Source organism: Cyanistes caeruleus, chromosome 7 (genome assembly GCF_971803275.1).
Source record: "Cyanistes caeruleus chromosome 7, bCyaCae1.hap1.1, whole genome shotgun sequence".
NCBI classification, from domain to species: Eukaryota; Metazoa; Chordata; class Aves; order Passeriformes; family Paridae; genus Cyanistes; species Cyanistes caeruleus.
This window is the reverse complement of record NC_141707.1, coordinates 6,867,616-6,886,263: the sequence shown is the minus strand read 5'-3', so window position 1 is coordinate 6,886,263 and position 18,648 is coordinate 6,867,616. Positions and strand designations below refer to the sequence as shown.

At 38.0% G+C, this 18,648-nt stretch overlaps 1 protein-coding gene across 4 annotated transcripts in view; it reads left to right on the top strand.

Annotated features, from left to right (window-relative positions):
- Positions 1 to 18,648, top strand: part of SPAG16 (sperm associated antigen 16) — a 358,732-nt gene that overhangs the window by 44,202 nt on the left and 295,882 nt on the right. For all 4 annotated transcript variants that reach the window (XM_023930625.2, XM_086896301.1, XM_086896300.1 and 1 more), the window contains exon 10: positions 5,559 to 5,689. In XM_023930625.2, the coding sequence (XP_023786393.2) occupies positions 5,559 to 5,689 (131 nt within the window). The remainder of the gene's footprint in view (positions 1 to 5,558; positions 5,690 to 18,648) is intronic.

Sequence of the window (18,648 nt, the reverse complement as noted above, 5' to 3'; positions counted from 1 at the left end):
CCTATGACTCCAAGCTGTGAGTCCTCTGGGCAGCTCACTGGGCTGGTGCCTCTAGCACACAGATCATGTTCCAGTCTCCACACTGGAGTGTCATGTTCATCCTTAACAGCATCAGCCACAGCTGTGTTGCTTTAAACTGAGAAATGTGATTTACTGGGGCATTTGCAAGGAGCTGTTAAAGTTTGAGCAGAAGCTAAAACATTGCAGTAGTTTTATTTCTTTAGTGTTGAGCAGTATGTTTGGCATAGAGTAAATTTTTTCATTTTATACTGTTACTTTCTGAAATAGTGGTGATAAAGTTAAACAAGCCCTAGTGCTGAAAACTGGAAGAAAACTACTTCCAGTGAGGGATCTTTCTGTAATTGTTATCTTCCTCTTAGTTTTTCAAACCTCTCTGATTATTAATTATATCTGGCTAATCAAATCTTGTTTTAATAGCTGCAGTAAAAGAAACAAAAGCAGTGAAGTGCAGCAGCTTGAAGTTTATCCTTTTGACAGTAGAAAATAATTGCAGTGTATTTATCAATGAGTGCTAATGAGAGCTCTAGTCCAAAAGTGATTGAGTGTCTGTGGCACAGTTAGACATTGAGTAGTAGAGCTTTCTAGTTTTTTATTGCACAGGCAATGGCTTGACTTGATGTGGCAGAGCCTTAAAACTGACATTGTCAGGAGCAATTTCAAGTGCAAATTTAGTGTTAGCACCAGTTCACAAACTGTCTGAATACCTACACTAGCCCTGAATTTGAAGACAGAACAGTTTTACTGTTGCCTTTTTTTAATTAATCTGGCTTTTACTACCTATTACATATTATCTTCATGTTTATTTTATTAAAAAAAGAAAAAAAATGTCAGGGTTATAAACTGAGTAAGGAGGAGTTATGTGGCCACAACCTTTGTAGCTGAGTTTTATGGATTTTATTAGCAAGCCAAGCAAGATGGAGCAGGCAATAAAAGTTTTACTACACTCTCCTGCTACTGCTTTCAACTTCCTTTCCTTACATTTCAGATGTTTATAAAATAATTGTGATTATGATTAACATAATAAAATAATGTGTGAATGTGTTGTATTATGGTTACTATAGACACTGGAGCATTTTGAAATTGAGTTGTTTCAGTGTTAGTTGTACAGCAGTGCCTACTGACTGTTTCACTGATGTGGGTGAATGACACACCTTCATTTCTTTATACTCTGCTAGAAATGGATACCCTGTCCCTTCAGTTACAAGAAATATGAAAACAAACTAAAATCATGCTCAGCTACTATACTAGGTGTCAATTTTCTGTCACTCTTGCATCAAAGCTTTTAATATTAGTTTAATACTTTCCTGCTTAGCATTTGGTTCCTTCCTAGGTAGAGCCGCCTACCTCAAGTGCTTCAAAATGGAGCTGCTGAGAGGACAGAAAAAATAGAAAAACAGAGACAATGTTGATTCTTGGGTGAGAATTGAGAATAGAATATTTCCTTGAAAAGATTTAGGGATGCAAGTTAGGCTGTCTTGCTGAGTCTTGGACACAGACAGTGACTACGCCCTAAGAGGAACTTAATTTTCATTGTTTGACATTTCTTAAAAAGTATTCAGTATTTGCTTTTTAAATTGAACGTATGGATGCACCAGCACCTGTGACTGTGCTCCTTGTGCATGGGTGAACTCCAGTCTTAGAATGACCTTAACAGCTTTCAGTTTGGAACTACTGATGATAATGGTCATTAATTTTTGCAAAAAGAAAAGGTTGCTCCTTCTCCTCCCTCACTGAAAGACAGTGATCACTCACTAATTTGCTGTCTGATGGGCTTTGCCTTGCTTAAGATTGCTCTATTTTTCTTTTGGAATTAAAGTATTTCAGAGTGAAGCTGCTTCTTCAATTGACTTCATTTTTTAACATCTGACTAAGGAACAACTTAACACCACCTGTAATAATGATACAGACAAGGCCAAGCTGTGATTTAGACAAACTGATTTGGATGTTTTCTATTAAACTCTACTACATTTTTCCCAGCTCTGAAATGATTTACATCAGTTCCACTTATCTATTCATTGCCTTCTGTATGTTTTGACAAATGTCTCTCTTGTGTCTTTCTTGAGGAAAAAGAAAGCTGTAGACTTGCTCTGAAGAGCCCTGCTATTGGAAGTCTTACTGGAAAAATTTAAGAAAGGACAAAAAAGAGATATTTCTAATAGCTTTAAGGGTAAATTTTCTTGATTGCATGACAGTTTGCATGAAGACAAGGTTTTTTATCTTATAAGGGGAAATTGAGGAATGGTTTGAGACTCAGAAGATACAGTTTGCAAGCTGTCCTAGAGAATTTCGGCTTGATCTGGGGAAAATCACTGAATCCTCTTATGGTTCAGGTTCTTAAATTAAAAGAAAAAGAAATGCAACCAAAAAATCCCCAACAAACAAAAGACAAGTTCCTCTCTTCTGGTTTGTTTTTTGTACATGAACCTGTGAGGTCTTAAGGCATGATATGCCTTTATGACTTCACACAATCCTGACTTCTGTAGCCTTCTGTCTTCTGATATTTTAGACAGCTATGGAAATACTGTGTGTAAATAGCCCAAGAGTCATGGCAACTTTTTGTGAGAGGCTGATAGTTGCACCTGTGACTTTAGATAACAGAGGGAGTATACTGTCAAAGGGACAGTTTGGTCAGGGACCAGGTACCATTTACCCTGGTCAGTGACTGAGGATGTGCATTCAGAAGGGTTTTGGTTGATAGAGATTTTTCCTAGGACACTCTTTTGAATGTTCTGTTCCTTGTCTTTGATGATACAGTAATAGGATATTTAATGTCACAGGCAGGAAGTGCAGTGTTTTAATGGGTATATAAAATATGGGTATAAGAGGAAGTGCTTCCTCTTTTATATGGATAAAAAGAAGAGAGAAGCTTGGTACGTGTTTATTTTTGTCATGGTGCAAATGACCCATACATAGCAGATAAAGGAGTGAACAAAACCACAGTATTGCTTTGGCTTCTTAGCACTCAGGATGTTTTCCTGAATTTTGGCTTGCACATGCTGAAGGAACATCAAGATTTTGCAGTCAATGCCTCTAAAAGTTTCACAAGCCTTGTTATGCAAGGTCTGAACTTGTGTAATGGATTCTCTTTTACCCTTAGGATTTAACAATTGGAAATAATAGAATAAGGATTAAATAATGAAACTGGATTGCCTAAATCTGTTAGGGGAGAGGAGATATCTTTGTATAAGTGTTATTGAACAGTTCTATTGTAGCAAATTTTAGGATAATGATACCCCATTTATTCCACAGTGAGAAATATTTGTGTCTGGGGAAAAAAGTCACACTGTGACTTCTACCTGGTGCTCCCTGGGGAGCTATTGAAATCAGCATTTGTTCTGGCTATGACAAATGAGACCACTATTGATGCCAGTGGGAGCCATAGGTATGAATTATCTCAGCTGAGGCCATGTCTCCTGCCCTGGTAGAATACAGGATTACCTCTTCAAATAGTGGAAAAGCTACACTTCCAGAAATATTTCAGATCCTCACAACAAAGTTATAGGAGAACTAATATTTTTATATTATTCTCTTATTACTATGTTTTTTTAATGTTACAGCAATCATTTACAGCATTATCTCCTGAAGTGTAGTATCTGGGGATTTTTTCCTACTGAAGAATGCAAGACTTCCTATCTCTTCTATTCAGAGAGCCTTGTCTTTCCTAGGGTTGTTTCACTCTGAAATGAGTAACTCTGGTAGTGTTTATTCACTGGTTGTGTTCCAAAAAGTGAATGAGAACAATTTGCAAAAAGAATGCTGATTTTATGCCTTTGTTATGCTATAATCAGAGTTGTTCAAATTTATAAATCTTGAAAGGTAGAACTTTGTACGACAAGGAGTACAGAAAGCTTCCAAGAGTTGCATAGAGGTACTGACACATATCTTTAGTTAATATCTTTACTCATTTTAGTGTGTGTGTGTATAATAAGTATCATAATTGTTCCTAAACTTGCAAAATCTATGGATTTCTCTTCATTCAGAGATCTTCAAGAATATTATAGCTGGGACACAGTCAGAACTTGATATGCAGTTGTATTAAAATGTGGAACATTAGCCACAAACACATTCCTCGCTGGATTAACAATGCCAGGTTAAAGTAATCTTTATGTATTTGTACTTGACATATTTATTTTCCAATTCTGAATATTCCATATTTATTACTTTTGATTTTTCCAAAGGTAGGTATCTTGCTAGTATCTGTGTTAAGCAAAGGATGACTTTGATCATTTGCTCTCCATGATTTCCAGATTCTGTCTTCCTCCCCAGTCAGAAAAGAAAGACTGTTGTCTGATATTAGTCAGATATTGAAAGTCTCTACTTTTCCATGGATTTTAGAGTGGTTTTGTTAGGCTGTGCCTGCTATTGAAGCCACAGTCCACTGGAAAATATCTTCCAGGTCTTGTGTCTGGAATAGATGTGCTCAAACTGATCATAAAGTCATTGCATCATCTAAGCTTAATGTTCTTCATAAATTTGGCTTGGGTTAATAGCACTCTTGCAGGACAATTCAGTGTGTAGAGCTTCTGAAATTGAAGACAAACAGATACTCTTTTGCTACTTTGTAGTTGGGAGTTTTGCTTTATGCTCATTCCTGAAATCATCAGGAAACAGGATGGCTGCTATCAAGTTTAGTGCAAACAAATATTAAAAAGACTTAGTGGTTATCCCTGCTGTGTGTGTGTGTTTTCATATTAAAATACAGTGATTTTATTCCCTCTTTAATCTTAGTGTTTGATGGGCATTTTAAAGAGTACAGTGATTTCAGTCTCCTTTAAAGCTTCTCACAGCAGGATGTCCTAAAATGCTGCAAACAGTAACCATCAGCCAGATCTTTAGCAAACTGTGGCATATTGGGAAGTGGTTTTGTAATGACTGGTGCAGTCCTTAAGATACATTGTGCACAGTTACCCTCCTCACATTCTTTAATGGCAATCTATTTTTAATAAAGATACTTAGTTTGGTTAATTAGAGCTAGTAATCTCCTAGTCTGCTGATTAATCTTAGGAAATATCTTAAACCACACCAATGGAAAATGAGGCTGTATAAATTAGGTACACGTATTTTGACTTTTTATTGCATTATACTTAGAAGAAAGGCCTTTTGAAGAATACAGCACCTTTGCCTCTGGATGCAACTCATGGAGCTAACCTCCCATGGAAAACAGGGATAGAAAATAAATAGGGCATGGAAAAATGGGAAATAACTCATGCCAGTAATCTTGCCGAGGGGTTTGATATTTGATATTTACCCTTTCTAGTCCTGTGTTTTATGTCAGGCCAGTTAAATAGTGATATAATTTGAAAAGAATTAGTGATTAGTGTTCAACTGTTCTGCCTGCAGTGAGCTTTAATAATATGTATCAAAAATTAATAAAATCAGGACAACAGCGATTTAAAAAATTATGAAAATCGAATAGGGGAGAAAAAACAGAGTGGAAAAATAAGATAAATTTGGTTTTTCAAAATAGTAATATATATAGATAAGTTGTGTGAAGTTATGCAGGATTTCTGAGAATTAATAATTTTGGTTTTCTACAGGATTCAGAGTTCCCTGTTGATCATGAAGGGACCCCATTCTTTGAGCATGCCAAAGAACACACTCAGCCCCTGAAATCTGGACAGTATCAACTGAGCAGCATTTTGAAGGTGCACGACTTCGCAGTGAGCTGGTAGGAACCGTGAACAGTAGATTAATTTTATTATGTACATGTGGAGTTTTATTTTTCAACAGGTCATCAAGAAGCATTTACTGTAAGGAAATATCTGAAGAATTACCAGCAGTAGTCAAGGGGATGTCCTCTCTGAAGGATGTGAAAGTGCAAAAACTGATCATGAAATGCAGTGGGAGCATAAATATAGTAAAACACTTGGGCAGAACTGTTTACAGATAGAAATTTATCTTTTATGTAGGAAAGGTGGGATTTGGTTAGTAGATATAAAAACAGAAACCTGAGATGACTGTAAACTCAGGTTCCAGGAAACTGAATTATAGTGCTGAATATTTTTGCAATTTGTATTTGATTGCAGTTTATTCCCCTGGGTCAAAAATCAGAAGAGTTTAAATTTAGATTGGCTTGTAAACAATGACATTTCAGGGCTTGCTAGCTACAGCTGAGGAAGAATGAACCTAAAAGTATTTTTTTAAAAAGTAGAAGTTCCTAGTAAAGTTCTGACAATTCTGACACATTGACTAAGTTTGAATATATTTTTGAAAGAATTTAAAAGATAAATCTTTTTACATTTAATACTTACAATGCAGAGGTCACATACACTTGCTTTTGGTGACTGTCCACATTTTGCAGTAAATTACTACTGCAGTGCTGTGACCTTTGGCCTCCATGAACAGGATCCTGCTTAGTCTCCCAGATGCTCAGTTTTGGGTTTCTGTCTGGTTTGCATAACTTTCTCCCAGATTACATTGTGATATTGTTCTAAGTACAAAAGAGAACTTGCAGCTGGTATTTCTGTGCTGCTGCTGCTTGGAGGAGGCCAAATCCACCCAAATATTAATGTGTTCTTTGGCTTATCTGAAGGACACCAGGTTCAAGAATCAGGTGTGTGTAAAAAAATACAAACCAGGAAGAAAACCAGTCTGGAGAAGGAAGACAATTTTTGGTGAATTGGGTGGAATAAGCATCCAGCTGTGACCTTTCCAGGCTGCAGCAGTACAAGCTATCATAGGCTGCAGAAGGTCAAGTCATCATTTCCTTGCTGTTGTTTGCCTTGTTAAAAGTCTGCCTTTACCTGCAGAGAAAGTCAGGTTTCAGCTGCAAAGTGCTTCTGAATGTTACAAACTACTTGTGAATCTAAAAATATTTAATATGTAATTGAAAATATTAGAAGCTGTGGTTTAGTAAGGAAAGGACTTCTCTAACAAAGTTTTTCTATTATTTTGTAGCTGAACAGCAGCAGATAAATATGGTCAAGTAAGACTATGCCTTGTTTTCTTTCTCTTTCTTGAATTACATTTTTATATCATTTCTGTAGATCCTTTTATCCAGTGTGTCTAGTTATTGCTAGCAGAGATGCTTAATGTGCTGAGAAATTCTAAGTATTTTTTGCAATTCATAACTGGAAATCACACCTTAAGGATACTCTGCTGCTTCAGCAAGCAATTTTCTAGAATAAAAATAAATTGGATGTCTTTAAACTTACTTGGAAACACTTTATAACTTGCTTGGAGAAACTATACTATACTGAAACTATACTGAACAACTATATTGAAAGAAAACTGCCAGAGAGGGTGTGTATTTAATTTTATATACTGAAAATACGATGTTGACTTTCATGTAAAGATGCTCCTTTAAAGAAAATCAGAGTCTGGGATAATGCTCTGAAAATAACTGAAATGCTTCTTTTTATATAAATAATATAAAATCATGTAAAGAACAAGAGTTTTAAGATGTGCTTGAAAAAAATGTAAACAATGCAACTGAACTTTTCATTTCCTTAAAAAAGTCTCTGTGAACATTGGAGGGGAGCATAGTTTCTATACATTTATCTATGTCTGAAAAAAAACCTTAAAACAAAAATTTTTTACTATCTGAATACTGCATCTTAAAATCAGCCTTTTTAAGTGATGGAATAGAGAGACTGTCTTATTTTTCTTGTTAGTGCTAAAGGCTCTATGGTAGCCTGCTTTACCTTTTTTGATGGTGTTTCCTACAGTATTTTTTTAAACACCCTGCTCAGTTTCAAGCAAATTTGACAGAGGAATAACAGACTCAGGAAGTCCTGAGGCTCCCATGTATTTCAAGAGAACAGATCTCTGTTGAAGAAAGGGTCACTTTTAGGATCCTTTTGGCTGCAGGTGACTGAGAACTCAGGGAAAAGAGAAGCTGCAAATTTTTGGGGGGAAGAGCTGCAAATGGAGCTCATACTTTATTAGATGCTATAGGATCCAATCCCAAGGCACACACAGCTTGGTTTTTTGGGTTTTTAGTTTGACACAGCAGCTATTCAGTTCTAAATCTAGTTTTCCAACAGGTTATTAAATGCATAAGTCAAGATTTTTCAAAGAAGAATGACTTAGATTAAATTATCTGTATAGGGAATTAAATAAAAATAGCCTATCTAAAGAAATTCCGAATGTTCACTAATTGTATTTCTAGTAATTATAATTGTCTGTCTGATTTTACAGACACAAGGGGAAATCCATATGCACTAGATGAAAATTAATTTTTTCTTGTAGTTCCTAGGATAGATAGAAAACATTCTGTTGACTTATGAGAACAAATTTTTCTCACCAGAATCAGTATATCAAAAGGACAGAGCAGAATATGGTTTGTATATGGGTATTACTGGGTTCTTTTACATTTCTGTAGAAACTGGAGCACCTGCAAATCCAAATTCACAGATTGCACAAGCTCACATATATTAGTTCTTCAGACCTTCATCAGTATTCATTGAAATGCATCTTAGTGAAGGGGGAGGAAAAATCCCTTGGGAAGCCATGTTTATTTGCTGCTAAGCTGAATGATTCCCACTTCTCAAATCATCACATAGGCATTCCTTTTCTGCATTAAATTCACATTGCTCCAGTGTCCTTTTAAATATTTTGGTGAATCTTACTGTGCCTACATGAAGCACTGTAATGAAATAGGATCTACAGTGGCTAAAGGATCTTCCTTAATCTTACTTGTCCACTTTCTTCTCACTTGCTTTCTGCATCTTTGCTGTAACCTTTTGTATCATTTGCCAGGGAAAATACCTCTGCAGCCACCACATGCAATGCTACATCTGTTGTGGTTTATCTTGTCTTCACTTGGAAAAAGAATGGTGCCCACACAAACAATATTCAGTGTTTTTTTAATGTTTAGCATAGCATTGGAAAACAGGAAAATGACAGGTATTATGGTGGAGAGATGAGTACCCGAGAGGAAGCTGAAAAAATTACGAATGTTGGCTTTTTAGGTAATTTTTTAAGAGGTCATAGTTCCTTTTTCCTTTTTCCTTTTTCCTTTCCCTTTTCCCTTTTTCCTTTTCTCTTTTCTTTTTTCCCTTTTCCCTTTTCCCTTTTCCCTTTTCCCTTTTCCCTTTTCCCTTTTCCCTTTTCCCTTTTCCTTCCCTCCCATCTTGTATCCTGTTGGAAATATCACTGACAGTCGCTGTTTTCATGCACTTACAATCAGAATTGCTATAGAATTATAATTTTATACATATTATATATAGAATTGTAATTATATGGCCTAATACAGGTGCCAGGGGACATTTGGATTAGATATTAGGAAAAATTTCTTCACTGACAGAAGAAAGCACTGACAGCACAGGCTGCCCAGGGTAGTGATGGAATCACTGGAGTGTCCCTGGAAGTGTTCAGGAGTGTAGATGTGGCACTTGGGGACATGGAGTAGTGATGAACCACACTGGAGCTGGGCTGGACTTGCTGATCTTTAGAGGTCTTTTCCAACCTTAGAGATTCTGTGATTCTGTGGTTTAAACAGATGTTTCACCTACTAAGTGTACTTGCATAAATAGGAAATGTATATTATTCTTGTTTACATGTAACCTGATGTTCTCAAATCCTTTATCCTTGTTTGATAGTTTGTAAAAGAAAAAGATAGAAAATTGCTAATGCTCAGTCTAGGCACAGTAAAAACAGGAAGGTGGAGATAATAGTAAAGAAAAGCAAATAAAAAATGTGTAGTGATTATCTCACATTTCCTGATTGGCCCAGTAATAGATAACTTTTCAGTAGGGTCTAATTCATCATTATATCTTACCCTATCTTTCCCTTATTTTTTATCAGTGGATTCCAGAGAAAATTTAAAAAACTTATCTCCTTGGGAACCATGCAAATTGCCTTGTGGCATAAAATTGTGTAAGTGAAATTAAAGGTACAATCTTGTAGAGCCTTGTGCCAAGAGATGGAGGTAAGAAAGTACTGCAGAACCCTGGACTCTTTCCCTGTTCAGTTCACATTTACCATTTTTTCTCCTTAACAGCTGAGCACACACCTGCACACAGATGTGCATCCACATCACACAGAGGAGCCAGCTATGCAGGGAAGAGAATCCTTTGCGTGTTGACATAAGGAAATTATTTTGAAATAATTACAGCCTGAGGTTTGCTGTTAAGTGGGTGGTATTGATGTGCAATCTTTCAGAGTTCCAAGTTTTCCATTTACTTTGTAAAGTGGTGAGGCACGTGGGATTAGGCAGAGTGTGAAGAACAGTGTTTTGTTCCTGTTGGTCAGACTTGACACCTGCTCTGTAGTATGTTTTAGTCCTTTCTAGACATAACTCCCCATTTTCTCTTTCATTCCCAAACTTTGGCTTCCTTAGAGTTACCTGTGGGAAGAGCAGGACATTGAACTTTTATTGTGTGTAAAGAAAGTAGCAAAAGTACCACGATGATTTTTAAGCAAACATCTTGGTAGTTCTTTTTGTTGTTGCTCCTATTTGCCAATAGCTCTGCATTGACATCTCAGAGCAGCTTTGTCATGGTCTGTCTTGGTATCTTTCTCTGTGATGTAGACTGTAGAGTTCTGACAATAGTCACCCTGATGGTTTGCTGAGGCTGCTGCCTGTCAGGCTGACAAATGTTGTCTCCCTTTTTCCTGTGTTCTGCCCATTTGTTTCCATCTCTCTCTAAGGCTCTGTTGCCTTAGAGCTGGTGAAGTAATGTAATTTTATTCTGTCTCTGAACAACGCCAAGCAAAATAGGGTCTGTCTACCAAGAGGTGATCAGTCATATGGACCTTTGTGTCCTTGTGTAACACAAGGTAGGAAAGAGGATTCAAAGTCCAAAATTCATGAGGAAATCTCCTGTTGAAGAGTTCACTGAGATAAAAAAATCCTTACTAATTATTTAAACCCTCCTCTTGCCTCCTAGGGCATTAGAAAAGATTTTTTTTATTAAATTACATTTTTCCATTAACAGTAAAACTTTTTAATTGTGCCATCATATGCTGATTTCTTGCATGAGTAGCCAGGGTGAATTGGAGATTTGCATTAGCAATATGAGCTGCTGCTTCATTTTCCTACAGAAATTATACCTGCTTTTAAAGGAATATGACACACAGGCATCTCTTGTATGAGGAAAGTCAGAGAGAGCTGGGGCTGCTCAGCCAGGACAAAAGAAGACTCAGGGGTAGATCTCATCCATCAGTGAGCACAAATATTCAAGGGAGGGTTTTAAAAGGTGCCTGTAAACACACACATTAGTGTGTATAAATTAAATCTAATAATACTCACAAGTATATATGTGCTATTAGTTTCCACATCTGCTGAAGAAGGGTAGACAGTGAGTTGCAGAATTGGATTTTTATGTTTGCTGAAATGTTCAAATACTCAATTTGGCCTCTTTTGAAATACTCAAATTCTGTATCTTTTCAAAAACAAAACCAGTATGAGTGGAAGCTTGGGTTAATTTTTATCTCCCTTGTATATATGACAATAAATTCCTGATTCTCATGTTTTATTTTCATCTCTCAATTTGATCAGCCTTTGAATATATTTGAAGAAACTGCTATTAGAGATGGTTACATGTAAAATTAACAAGTCACTTAGTGCATTTCCCAAGACACAAGGGACAAAACCCAGCAGCTCAGCTTGGATTACTCTGACAGATCATTCTGTACACTTGCAGTAAGGGTTTTCCTGATATTTTAAACATCTAACTTTCCCAGATAAACCTGTCAAGTATTTTAGCATCAAATTAAAGTTGTTAATAAATTTTTTATCTCTCTTTGCCATATAGAAAACTCAAGTACTTTCTTTTGAAAAATTCTTGCATTAGCGCCTTTTTTTTTCGCTATCACTGGCCTTTATGAGTAATATAAATGTGTATTTAAACTGCACATGAAGTTCTTACCCTCCTGCAAAGAACAAGTGACAAATAAACCTAAAACCTGCAAGTGTGGGTACACTCCACATCACTTACAGAGGTTGGGAGGAATTCACTGTGTGTGTGAACTGCATGTTCTTGTCTCCAGCAGTCCTGTGAGACATCATTATCCTCTTGTGGAATCATTCCTGCAAGATTGCCCCAGTGGAAGATCCAGGACTTGAATTCATGTCTCTGAGTCACAGTTCAGAGCTTTAACCCTTGATGTCACAGTATCACTGTTTCCTATAGAAATTAAGTTAATTTCTGTCTGCTTTAAGGCCCATGTTTTAATGGAGACATTGTTCCAGGGGCTTATTGTACAGGCTCTCTAACAGCTTGGACACAGTTTATGTGGAGGGAGCACTCAAGAGGAAAATGTCAGATGTAGTTTAGCTCCCTGTAATGCAGTTTAATAGAGAGGAAAAGTGAGCTCTCCGTGAATAATCAGTGACAACAGTGTGGCTCACACTTGGGTAAGCTCTGGGAGGCCTTTGTGTCGTGGCAGTAGGAATGCAGAACTCCTGGCTCCAACCCTCTCACCCTCCTTTGGAGCTTTTTCTATCTAATCCAGCAATAAGAAGGGAAGTGAATGGTTCCCTAGGCTCCACCTTTCTCTCTTCCCCCGCAGGGTAAATGTTCTTTCCTGTTCATCTCTAAAGCTTTGGGCTGTCAGAGTCTTTAGAAGCCTTTTTGTTTCTCATTAGCTCTGTCTGCAGCTCTGGCCACGAGCTATGGCTCCTGAGGGAAGGCCTTGGCTGTGGCAGGCACTTTGAAACCATAGCAGCAATAATCTGAAGGATAATCTCAAGGCATGTTGTGTTTTTATGGTGCACATATGAAAAGAGTTGGGTATTTCTGTAATTTTATTAGTGAACAAGCATCTTTACCAGAAAAAAAGGAGAACTTTTAGGCAGGGTCAACAGAGGGAAAGAATGTATTTTCTTTTTACTAGCTGTCTTCATAGTTATTGAGCAGATTTTGCAGAAGAAGTACTTGTTTGAAAAAAAAATGTAAAAAGATATGGTTGTAACTTTATTGAGGCTCTTGTGTACTCTCCGTAGAGCGAAAGGTGCGATGCCTGGCAGCTGTCAGCTCTGCTAAATTGCTTGGCTCTTGCTTGTTATTCCCAATAGTCTGTGGACAGAAAAGGGTTGAATAGTTTGGGTTAGTAATTTTCTGATAAGCATTTAACTGAAAGCAAACAGTCTGTGGTGATCTGACTATTCTGGACTCCAAATGCACTAAAACCTCAATATTTAATGGGTGTGAGCAATGCTCTCAGGCATTGGGTGGGATTGTTGGGCTGTCCTGAGCAGGGCCAGGAGCAAGATTGGAGAATCCTGGTGGGTCTCTTCCAACTCAAGATATTCTATAATTCTGTAATTATATATTGAACAGATGTAATATATCAAGAGTAAAATAAATGGTTTTGACACTTGTCACATGAGCTGATATTCTATCCAAAGACAGTTTGAAAATAAGTTAGCTTATATACATCTCACAAAGTGTGTAAAAGGTGTTGAGATTTTCGTGAAAAGGAGTATATTTGTGAGCTTTAAAAAGATACTAATTAGCGTGAGGGAATTCATATAATGGGATTTTTTTTTTTTAAAGGAGAATGCTAAACTTTAGGATTTCTAGAAGAGGACTAATATGTGTCATAACACTTGACAGAATCAGAAGGTTGGAAGAGACCTTGAAGATCATCGAGTCCATGCCCCAACACCTCAACTAAACCATGGCACTGAGTGCCATATCCAGTCTTTTATTAAACACTTCCAAGGATGGTGACTCCACCACCTCCCTGGGCAAACCATTCCACTACTTTATCACTCTTTCTGTAAAAATCCCATTCCTAAAAAAATTCCTAATATCCAGCCAATATTTCCCTTGGCGCAGCTTGAGACTGCGTCCTCTGCTTCTGTCAGCTGCTGCCTGGAGAAAGAGACCAACCCCACCTGCCCACAGCCACCTTTCAGGGAGTGGTAAGAACACCTCTGAGTCTCCTTTTCTCCAGGATAAACAACCCCAGCTCCCTCAGCTGTTCCTCACAGGGTTTGTGTTCCCAGCCCCTCACCAGCCTCGTTGCCTCCTCTGGACGTGCTCAAACATCTCAAGGTCCTTCCCAAAGTGAGGGACCAGAACTGGACACAGCACTCGAGGTGTGGCCTCACCAGTGCCGAGCACAGGGGGAGAATGACCTCCCTGCTCCTGCTGGCCACACCATTCGTGATCCAGGCCAGGGGCCACTGGCCTTCTTGGCCACCAGGGCACTGCTGGCTCGTGTTCAGCTGCTGTCACCAGCACCCCCAGGTCCCTTTCTGCCTGGCACTGTCCAGCCACACCGTCCCCAGCCTGGAGCACTGCAGGGGGTTATTGTGGCCAAAATGCAGGACTCAGCACTTGGATTTACCAAACTGCATCTTATTGGACTCTGCCCACCCATCCAACAGTTCCAGGTCTCTCTGCAGAGCCCTTCTACCCTCCAACAGATCAATACACGCTCCCAGCTTGGTGTCATTGCAAATTTACTGGTGGTGGACTCAATCTCCTCATCCATGTCATCAATAAAGATATTGAACACAACAGGCCCCAGCACAGACCCCTGAGGGACACCACTGCTCACTGGCCCCCAGCTGGATGCAGCACCGTTCACCACCTCCCTCTGGGCCCAGGCATCCAGTCTGTTCCTAACCCAGCACAGAGTGCTCCTGTCCAAGCCTGGGCTGCAGCTTTTCCAGGGAATGCTGTGGGAGACAGAGCCAAAGGCCTTGCTGAAGTCCAGGTGCACAACATCCACAGCCTTTCCTGCATCCACTAGGCAGGTCACCTGGTCAGAAAACAAGACCTATCCCTCCTGAACCCACGTGGCTGGGTCTGATACCCTGGCCATCCTGTAAGTGCTGCGTGATGACACTCAGCATAAACTGCTCCATTATCTTATCAGGTACTGAGCGCAGGCTGACTGGCCTATAATCACCAGCATCCTCCTTCCCACCCTTTTTGTGAATGGCTGTCACACTGGCCAGTTTCCAGTCATCTGGAACCTCCCCAATGAGCCAGGACTGTTGGTAAATGATGGGGAGTGGTTTTGCAAGCTCATCTGCCAGCTCCCTCATCACCCTGGCTGGATCCCATCTGCCCCATAGATTTATGAACATCCAAGTGGCTCAGCAGTTCTCTGCCTGCCTCCTCCTGGACAACAGGGGGACCATTCTGCTCCCTGACACCATCTACCAACCCAAGAGGACAGCTGTCCTGAGGACAAGCCACTTTCCACTAAAGACTGAGGAAAAGAAGGTGTCAAGCACCTCTGCCTTCTCCTCATCTGCAGCTGCTGAGTTCCCTCCCTCATCCAATAAAGAGCAAAGGTTGGTCTTACCCTTCATTTTGCCATTAATATATTTGTAAAAACATTTTTTATTATGCTTTACAAAAGTTGCCAAATTAAGTTCAAACAGAGCTTTGGCCTCCCTAATTTTTTTCCTACATGCCCTAGAAACCCCCTTAAATATTTCCTGAGAGACTTGACCATCCTTCCAAAGATGATGCATCCTCTTTTTATTCCTAAGTTCCTTCAAAACCTCGTTGCCCATCCAGGGTGGACTTCTTTCACTTTGATACAATTCTAAATAATTATTCACAAAAATACCCTCATTGAAGTCGCAATACTGAATTTTTCTATTAAACTTAAAATCCATTTACATTTTTATTATATATTTAACACTCATTCAGAACTACTATTTGTCAAGAAGCAAATACTTTCTTTAGGGTGGTTAGAAGTTTTGTTTTAACTTAATAGGCCACTTTTTACATTTTCTAGTACTTGGCAATGAATTTTTCCATGTAAAATAATATATATCCTTGGGAAAAGTGATTTTTTAAGAAAGTAGAGTTTGTAGGTAGTCACAGCAAGATATGTGTGCAATTAGCCCATAGATAAGTGGTTTGTTTTCTGGGAAAGTGAGGAGCATTGTGGATTGGTTTTCCTGAGAACCAGAGAGTGTACAGGTATTGTGGTAGAAAGAAAGGAAGAGGAACATAATAAAAATATAAGATAAAACCAAATTAGAAATATATTCTAGGTAGAAGTAACTTACATAAATACAAGAATAATGCATAATGTCCAAAAATCATCTGAAGAAATATTTAGGGTTGCTCTTGCTGTGTTTTAATGAGGATTTTTACTTTCCAAAGAACTTAATACACGGCAATTAGTACCATTAAGCACTTTTCATTCTTTGATGATATTGTGTAGAAATTGTAAACTGATTTATTAATGCTTGGGGTCTTCCCTTATTCTCAGTCTGACCTATGATAAGTTGTACATGTATTACAAACCTGCTTTACTAATGATTCTTTATGGCTGGGGTAAGAGAAACTGAAATCACCTTCCACTCATTTGTAGACCAGTTCCATAACCCAAACATAAAACCACTGAAGGTTTTGGGTATTTATGGTTGCAGTGATTTAGAGATACAGCACTAACACAGAGATGCATAAAGGTGGCAGTTTCCATTTGTGTAGCTCTATTTCCCCTGTGGCCTGGGAAATCTTGTATCAGTGCTTTATCTTACAGGATGTTATTAGCTGTAGTTGAAAAAAAAATCTTCTGTTGATTTTTTTTGCTGTATAAATATTTTTAATGAGATTTTCAATTATTAAGATGAGCATAGTACTTGGACTATAGTAGCTGCAGTGTCTCTGAAAGAAATCAAGACAAATATAAGAAATTTAAAGAAGAAAGGTGTATTTACTCTTGTTTGAGTGAGTAACTACATAGGTGGCCAGAAGGAAAAGAATTATTAGATTGTGGGCAGACTTGCTGCCTTGTTGAATAAAAATTCCTAAGTGCAAAAGAGCAAGAAGGAGAAACTACAAGAATGATACCAGCACTCCTAGTGATGATTTCCTGTTTATTCCATTCTGATTTCAATATTTTCTTCATGGTAAATTCTGAAAATGTCAGTATTGACACACTTGGAGCTATGCAACCAATGAGATTGACAGAAAAAGTAAACTTGAAATCAGTTTGAAAGGTGAAGTTTTAAAAATGTTGAAAAGCATGTTCAAGTCTCATGAGAAAAGAGTGAATTCCTGTGGGTTTCCCTTGGAATGCTGAAGCTGAATTTTAGAGGTTTGTTGACCACAATTCCCTCCATGTTCCTCTACTTGGGATTTCAGTTCTTAATCTTTCAGAACTATCTCCCTGGAGAATTTCCAGCACAAAACCCCATCCAAATAGAATTTCTTAAGAAATCAAGCAGTAGAGAAACCCATACATTTGGAGTGCTTGGCCAATGTCTGCCTTTATAAAAAAAAAATCTTTTCAGTAGCTTCACTTCTGTATCTGATGTCCATTTTTCTAGTAGTATTTTTGGCCAGGATATTTATTTCTTGCTAGAATTAACTGAACTTGGAATATCCTACCAGTAGCAGGAATTCAGTGATAGATTTTTAACCCTTGGTTTTCATGGAGATGCCATAAAATCCAGGGGTTGTGCATTGTGTGCAGTGCTGCTTTTGTTCTATTTCCCCTGGGTGCCAAGAAGGGAGGGTGTGTCCTTGTGGGAACAAGTCCTTAGGAGCTGCTGGAAGATGTATGGCAGTGGTGAGTTATGGTGATGGGTTTATTTACTGGATAGGGTTTAATTGCTGCTGTTATAATTAATTAGGGCTGGTGTAAAACTATGTGAGCACCATAATTAGATCACACTGGTTTGTGGTTTTTTCCTGCACTAAGTTCTGTGCAGATCAGGTAAGGAGTAAGAAATCCCCAACTAGGGATTTGGGAGCTATGAAAGGGAGCAGATGTATGGCAGTAATAATCTTACTTGAATATTTTCACTAATGCTCAAATTTTCAGGGGCTGTGCTCAACTTCAGGGACAAACTTTCTATATCACATAAGTCCCCAAATTCTAATTCAGATCTGGCATTCAGCAGCTACTCTGCAGGTGTATAAACAAACATCCATGTAGCAGAAAAGACCAATTATCCTATAGAGACTCAGACAATATGACTACATTTCCTTGGGGATGCTCAGCATATTCTAAAAACTTCATCCCAATTGTAGATGCTGCTAAACTTTGAAAATCTGTGAAGTTTTTAGTTCAGTCTTAAGCTGAATAATTAAATTCATGTTAACATTTTCAATCATCAGTGTAGGACAGATGAGGAAAGTGAATAACAAACTGCTTCTGTCTAACCAGACAAATGAACGTCATGATTTTGATTTTACACTAATTGGTACTAAATGGTAGAATAGGACTTGCCAGTTTTTCTTGTATCTCTTTCTTTTCTTGTTTCAAAACAACTGGATTTATAACTAACTTATAATCAAAACAGAACTGATAGAGATTTCAGTTTCCAGGCCCTGGGATGTAAATGTTGGCATTTGAAATAAAAATGTCACCCAGGTGAATGTCTGTCTATGACTGTGATCATCCTTTTTTCCTTGTGAGAGCTCATAATCATGGAAGTTAATGGATTGCAGTGCTGGAAACTGTTTCTACATTTATCAGGGCTATTTCTAGACCAAGCTTCTGTTAATATTTATTTGTTTGGGTTTGTTTTTTTTCCTTAAAAATAAAGCCATCTGTGTGTGAAATGGCATGCTTTAGGCACAGGGTGTCCAAAACAAAACAAGTTTGTTTCATTAAAATTTATAGTTTATAGTTGTCCATATAGCTGCAGACAGTGTTTTTTATCTTGCTTTATTTTTATGTTTTGATTTTAAAACTCATTCAGAAATAGAGGGGTTTTTGAATATTTTCCAGTAATTTCTTGTATTAAAATGA